Raw genomic sequence first — 7765 nt, 5'->3', positions numbered from 1 at the left:
TCGCCCTGCTGCACTTTTATACTGTGTTGTTGGTTGTGATTGGGATGCACTGTGTGCTTCTTTGGCACTCTTTTCTTGGCCACTTCCCTATTTAAAAATGGAGCAAATCTTGAAGGGCCTTTCTTGGAGCAAATTCTGTGGTCGGTTTTGTGAATCAGTGTTGTGGTGCATATGCTCACATTCTGTGGTCACTCCTCCTGTGCATGCTTTATTTGGTGTATTTGCATGCTTACCTCCCACATTGGGCATCTTTTGCCCACAATTTGCAATACTTGTCAGTGGTGTTGCATCCCCGAGACACCAACTTCTGTGAATGTGGAACATCTATGTGTTGTGCACTTGTGGCACATCTCAGATTTGCACACTTTTAATTTTTTAGAATCTGGCCCACAGCCTATTTCTTCATACAAGCACTCGCTCTTTAATTTAGCCTTCTAGTTTTCAGCATTGTGCTTAAAAAGAGGATTTTAGCCTGTTAGCAAGCTCTCCTCAGTTTGGCAGCTACAGGAACAAAGACTCAATCCGACAACAGCAGTGAACTCAAGCATCAGCTACAGGGATCTCTGTTTGACCCCATGGTCACAGGTTCAAATCCTAGTAAGTTCACTCAGGTCATTAACATGAGTACCATTGAGTGATGATAAACATATGTCATCAGTCTGTAGCATCAAGGTATCCCTCATGGGTGACTGTGCACTTTACAAATAGGACTGGTTATGTTGCGTTTATGATTTTCCCTAGAAAACAATCTAATTGTGATGACTGTTCAACATGGCTCCCTAAAATACATAGAGAGAAGCTTGCTGCTTGTTTTCTTTGATCTATGCCATTATAATGAGGTTTTATTTCTTCTGATGGAGCAGTTCACGGAGCGGAAACCATGTCTGTGTTTTGCTGCTTGCAGGGATGCCATCAGTGTCTCCACCTGCATCTGCTATGGAGGAGGGCAGGGAGTCTGTGATGCCTTTGAATATGCACCTGCTTTTCACTGATGCAAAAAGCAGGCCGAATCCATAGAGGTTAATTGTCAGAAATCCTTGTAATGTTTTACAGTCCTGGCCAAAAAATGAGCAAAATCAGGCAGCGTGGTCAGCAGTGGTGAATGCAGTCGTGGAATCGGTCTGTGCCGCTGGCTTTAAGAGCGCATTCAATATTGGTTGATGGTGGGAGCCTGATCTCAGGACAGAAACCTAACCACTGCAAAACATCTCTTCTATAAATGAGACTCGAACCAATTTCATGGCATTACCCATTCCCTATCCCCTTTCCAGATTGGCATGGTGGTGCTGTTCTTTTAACAGCGTAATGTTGACAATTTACGAAAAGTACACATACAAAACAAAGTTGCTTATTTGGATCAAATCCGGATCATGTGTATTTACGAGTTTAATCTTCCATGTGGATTTTACAAATTTTCATTTATTTATTTATTTATTTAAATGTATATAGCGCACAGTGACCCTGGAGCATCGTGGCGCTTTTACAGACTACTTGCTTTGTACAGACTTATGCATGACCAGCTTGAACTTCCCATTGAATTCCCACTCAAGGATGATCAGCTAGAACTTCCCATCACATTCCCACTCAAGCATGACCAGCAAGATCTTCACATCAAATTCCCACTCATGCATGGCCAGCTAAAACTTCCCATCAAATTCCCACTCAAGCATGACCAGCTAAAATCTCCCATCAAATTCCCACCCAAGCATGACCAGCTAAAACTTCCCATCAAATTCCTACTCAAGCATGACCAGCTAAAACGTCCCATCAAATTCCTACTCAAGCATGACCAGATAGAACTTCCCATCAAATTCCCACTCAAGCATGACCAGCTAAAATCTCCCATCAAATTCCCACTCATGCATGGCCAGCTAAAACTTCCCATCAAATTCCCACTCAAGCATGACCAGCTAAAATCTCCCATCAAATTCCCACCCAAGCATGACCAGCTAAAACTTCCCATCAAATCTCTACTCAAGCATGACCAGCTAAAACGTCCCATCAAATTCCTACTCAAGCATGACCAGATAGAACTTCCCATCAAATTCCCACTCAAGCATGACCAGTTAGAACTTCCAATCAAATTTCAACTCAAGCATTACAAGCCAGAACTCCACATCAAATTCCCACTCAATCATGACCAGCTAGAAATTCCCATCAAATTTCCACTCATGCATCACCAGCTAGAACATCCCATCAAATTCCCACTTAAGCATCACCAGCTAGAACTTCCCATCAAATTCTCACTCAAGCATAATCAGCCAGAACTCCCCATCAAATTCCAACTCAATCGTGACCAACTAGAATTTCCGATCAAATTCCAACTCAAGCATGACCAGCTACAGCTTCCCATCAAATTCCCACTCAAGCGTCACCAACTAGAATTTCCCATCAAATTTCCACTTAAGCATGACCAGCTAATATTTCCCATCAAATTCCTACTCAGGCATGACCAGATAGAACTTCCCATCAAATTCCCACTCATGCATCACCAGCTAGAACTTCCCTTCAAATTCCCACTTAAGCATCACCAGCTAGATTGTCCCATCAAATTCCCACTCAATCGTGACCAACTATCATTTCCCATCAAATTCCTACTGAAGCATGACCAACTAGAATTTACCATCAAATTCCCACTCAAGAATGGCCAGCTAGAACTCCCCAACAAATAAACGCTCATGTAAGAATGCTTCATATGATGATCTGGAATGCTGGTGTCAATGGCTTCCAGCCCTCCATCTTCAGAGCACCCTCGTCAGTACATTGACATATGACTAATACAAGAAATAATCCGTGGTCATCTGCCCCTACTGATAGAGAGCATGTCGTCGCCTTACATTTCAAATCCATTATTCCCGCTCAGACCCTCTCATGCTTCCTGTCCTAAATGTACATCATTAGGAACGAGATGGATGTTTATGAAGATTATCAACTAGAATCAATACAAAAACTCACAGAAAAAAAGCTTTTTTACATCTGGAAAACATTTGGCAGTCAGAGAGTTATCTCCATGGATACCAGATCCCAAGTCTGTGACGTGCAGTAGGGCTTCAAACATTAACAATGGCCCCGCTCTGGAAATGGAAGCAGACGTGTTTCGTCCCCTGATATACGCTGGATGGAATTTGCACTCCCATTTTCCAGTTAGTGAAGTACAATGACATCAGGATGCTAGATAATAAACAGCAGACAGCCGAGCAGATGCCCAAGTCTGGTCAATGATAATACCTATAACATTGTAATTGGAAGTGCTATATAAAAAAATACTATTATTATAGTTATTTATCAGCTTATATGTTGACTTATTTCTGCAATTGACAAGAGGTTGAATGGTTTGATCAGGATCCAGCATGGGATTCTTCGTCAAGTATTGTGAATCAGTTAGAGTTAATTGACTTCCACCTTGGCTTCAATGAGAGTTGGTTTCTTTGGTTCTACAACCCGTAATATGCTGCTCAGATTCCCATCTGAAATTCAGATTGGAAACTTGACTGCTATTTGAGGGAGAGCAGTTGAGGAGGTGAGATGCACTTTGAAGGTTCGGGTGGGTGACTGGTAGACGGGCGGCCTTCGTTCTGTGACCATGGATGGATTAAGGATCGAACAGTCCCATTCTCCGTAGTTTCGGAATCAGTCTTTTGCTTGAACTTGTGAATTGCTTCATGGGAGGAACGTCACTCTTGACTTCACCTGTTCCTCGAACAGTAGCCCAGTGGCTCTAGCAGGTGGCGTAGGCACTTGCCCTATTGTGGATGTGCTCAAGGAGGCCGGCAGCCTGTCGCTCAAGTTTCTGGAGTTCCTCTATCTTCATTGCCATCTCCTTCTCATTCTTCTGAAATGTTTCCTCAAGGCCTATGAGAAAGACAGAACAAACATAAGGATTCTAGCCATGAACGGTATCTTTTGTTTACCTGTGTGCTGTGTTGTACCCATCACAATCGCCTCTTTGTATTTATTTGTGTTTTCTTTCCCATCTGTATCTCGTTATCTCTTTCATACCAACCACCCGCCTGTCTTGGCACTTTCACAATGACTTCTTACCATTATTTTTCTTTTATACAGGTTGCATTTTAAATACTTGTACACCGATGTATTTTCGTTTGTTAGGTTCATTGCAATATTTTGTAATTTTTTTATTTTTTTCTTGTAACAAATTCATTGTCTCTATATGTTGAGTTACCATTCACTAGCATTAGTCAAACATGGAATTTGCAGAAGTAGTGTACACACATCTTTTTTTTTCATGTTTCATTATCTACCACTTAAATGTTTCCAAGTGTTTACAATGGAGACGCCTTTTGTGCATGCATTAAGTCCCAACCATATGTGCATTGATGTAGTGTATTGTAGTGTCTAACGTCCAAGAAGGTAGACAGGATGCAGCGAGAACACATGAGACAGCAGTTATAAAAGGTAAGAGCTTTATTGAAGGTTGCAGGGCATAGGTTGGAATTAATAGGGAGAGACAGGTATGTACATTGTTCCAACAGAGTCTCCCATCCTGCCAGTCCTAACTGTAACTCCTAGAACTCTGAGGGAACATAGGGTTCCAGGCCACTCCAGCATTCCATGGCTTGCACTGCCTAATGCAATGCAAGCCTACACTGAGCCAACACTACATGTATGTTCTAATTAACATTGTGGTCCTGCTGGCGGCACAAGTGTCCAATTGCCCACCAAATCCTTGGTGTACAAGAACATGGAGAGCATGCATGGGGAGTTCGATTGCCTGGCAACAGAGCAGCTGCGTAGGTCGGAATCACCTGCCGCCATCCAGTCTTTTGTTTGTCACTGATTAATATGTGACCAGCAACTGACTAAACTTTGTTTTTCATCCTGACGGCTCTCCAACAGAAGAAGAAAGCAGAGAACCCTGAAAAGCCAACCCCTAAGAAGTCCAAGCAGCTCATGGTGGCAGCAGAGTCTGAAACGGATGAGGCGACCTCTACCACGAAAGTGTCTTCATCCTGTTTCCTAAAGTGAGAAGAGACATTAGCGGAATGAAGGTTAACCGCTCTCAGATTTGTCTGGGGCGGTCTCTGTCTTGGAGGGAGGTATCTGTGAAGGGATAGGAAGATTCCAACGCCGGATTTTCCATCGTGGCAGAATTCATCAAATTTCTCCCATCGCATTTGCCGCTAATGTATGTGGGGATATGATTAGGGTAATAATAAAGGTATAGGGAATTGGGGTGGGGGGCTATGGGTTGGTCTCCCCACATACATTTACAGTAAAATGTCCTACAAAAAAATTAAATCAGTGAATTAATTCTCCCACAATGAAATATTCTCGATGGAATAACATAGAGCCACGTGTGAATTGGAGCCGGGCCATGAAGCCTTGATGCGAGATGGCTGGGAACTTGAAAGCCTAGAGTGAAGTGAAGACTGAAGAAAAAAAACTTCAGAGCAGAACGTGCACTTGGAAATCAAGGTTGATATAGACTAAGTAGGTTTGAGAGGCAGAAGGCAAATGCAGACAGACAATTGTGTCCCTCACCTGACTATCACTAAAGGAAGAAATACTGCATGTTTCAGGAGAGAAAGTATGTGTGACCTGGAATGCACATTTTTGTGCATTCAGATTTCGGGAAGTTATGGCATGCAGGAAGGCATTAGGAGAGGCCAAACAAGTGGCAAGGGAAGCAAACATTGCAAGCTTGCAGCATTCAATATAGAATTTCCTGAAGGACTAAGGATGGCTTTGGGCTGGGCTCAGGCTGTGCCGTAACATTTGGGTTGGTGGGATAGCTTACACAATCTCAGTTCATTGAGGACTTGAGGGGCCCATTTCTTTGGACTGTGGGAGTAGTGCAATGTTCAAGGGACAGGGGCGAATCCAAGAGACTCCCCCGGGGGCCTAGTGCAGGAAATGTGGCGCATGCAAGTGATGCATCGGTCAGCATAGTAACCCGCTCACGGAGGATGCACAGCGGTCCACAGATTGACTACGGATGGCGGGATGGCGCCCCGGGCACGACTGCAGCTCCGCTCCTTTGATCCAACATGGAGATGTAAGTAAGGCAGAGGATGGGCTCATTCTGATCCAGTCTGCAAATGATTGGGATTTCACAATCTCAATGTGACCCTGGAGTAGAGGGGTGGGGTGTGGGGTGAATCATCCCAACTCATGCAGAACCTAGATGGCCGGCTAGGGGAAGTTGATAAAAGCGGAGCGAATTAAACACTTCGGTCAGCTAAATATGGCGTAGGGTGCTCCTCTTGGGAGGATTGAGGTGTCTTGGTTAATTGCTTACTCAGAGTGTAGTATTGTTATGTGACTCAGGCCTCCCCATAAAGGGACAGGAAAATGTAAAGTAGTCAATATGTCATGGGGCTGAACTGTATGCACTCTCTCTGAGGTGTGTGGTGAGCCGCACCGACTGAAAAGGGAGGATAGCTCAGGTTCAACGTGCTCGCATTGGAAGCAAGACGACACTGAGATACACAGGTTTGATCCCTTGTCCGTGCTTAGAAATCTCTGGGTATTAAGCACATTATAAATAACCTATCATATCATACATATACTGGTAAGGTAAATTGAAGGCTGCATTCATTGCTGGATAAGAAGACTCAATCACATATGGTCCAACTTATGTCCAAAGCCGGGGCATGGACCCAGCTGGTCCCCCGTAGAGACACTATAGAACTTGAAAAGGTGGCTGTGGACCAAAAACCCCCACACTCTTCCCCTCGTCAGTGGCATGATGCCCCTGCCGATACGCTGCCGGCTGCATGATGGTTTAGGGAATGTTAGACGTGAGGCGGACATGACAAGCTGGATGCCCGGGGGATGGAGAAACTCACCGTCCTTGACCACAGGTGGGCAACTGCTGTCATCAGGGATTGCTTGGACTTTAGTTGGTTTTAGGGTACGTTAGGGCCTGGTTTTTTATGACATCCGATAGGATTTGGTAACCAGAAGCATAAATTCCACACAATGGGTGGAGGTGGAGGCAGAGGCGTTGCTAAGGGGGGCTAAGAGGGCTATAGCCCCTGGTCTTTTGGTTGTAGCCCCGGATAGAATCTCAGAAGCTACAACCAAAAGGCTAGCTATCCCCCATTCCCGACAGTTCCAACATCAGCATAGCCTGGGTCTTTTCCAGACCCTGCAACACCCCTGGGTGGGGGTTGATGTTTGGGGTAGTGTCAAGGACGAGCACGTTTTTGGCGAGCTGTGGTTCCTAATACCGGCACCAGCTGCTGTTGATCTTGAAGTGGAATCAGTGGGGGGATGGCTAGTTATGCTTTCCTCCTAGCATTGGTCCTCTGCGAAGAGGGTTAAACAATCATGTGATATTACCCGAGGCGGCAGGTCAACCCTGTCGGTAATGGTGTGCCACCCAATTTAAGGGCCAGAGCGAAGCGAGGATCCCTTAATGTGGGCGGTGGTGCCCTTTCGGCAAATGTGTAGTTTATACGCTGGTGATAAGGGTGTTTAAATACAAAAAAAGAAACCGTGCCTTGCGGTGCTGCGATGTGCGCTACTTCTGAAGTCCTTTTTCTATGTTGATGACTGGAACATCATCAAAGAGGAACCTGACTTGAGAAACTATAGCGTTGCGCTGTACTGCAAGACTGCAAGGTAAGCGTTATTTTTTATTAAAGTTAAACAGACCCCTAGCACCTGCATATGAACTACAGGGGTCCTAAGAGGTGAAGCAGGGTCAGGGAAGAGAAGAAGGAGCGTGGAAGGGAAGGGGGTGCGTCCAGCAGCCCCCACCCTGCTCAGAACGCAGGCTAATTCCAGAGAATTCAGCCCACGT

At 44.9% G+C, this 7765-nt stretch overlaps 1 protein-coding gene across 1 annotated transcript in view; it reads right to left on the bottom strand.

The window, feature by feature from the left end:
- Positions 1–1344: 1344 nt before the first annotated feature.
- LOC138566223 (laminin subunit beta-1-like) overlaps positions 1345–7765 on the bottom strand; it is an 882924-nt gene continuing 876503 nt past the window's right edge. The window contains exon 35 of the mRNA XM_069643285.1: positions 1345–3852. Coding sequence (XP_069499386.1) covers positions 3719–3852 — 134 coding nt within the window. The 3' untranslated portion in view covers positions 1345–3718. The remainder of the gene's footprint in view (positions 3853–7765) is intronic.

This window comes from Ambystoma mexicanum, chromosome 2p (genome assembly GCF_040938575.1).
Source record: "Ambystoma mexicanum isolate Mex_15411 chromosome 2p, UKY_AmexF1_1, whole genome shotgun sequence".
Lineage (NCBI taxonomy): Eukaryota > Metazoa > Chordata > Amphibia > Caudata > Ambystomatidae > Ambystoma > Ambystoma mexicanum.
The sequence above is the reverse complement of the archived record's forward strand: the minus strand, read 5'-3'. Positions and strand labels throughout refer to the sequence as shown.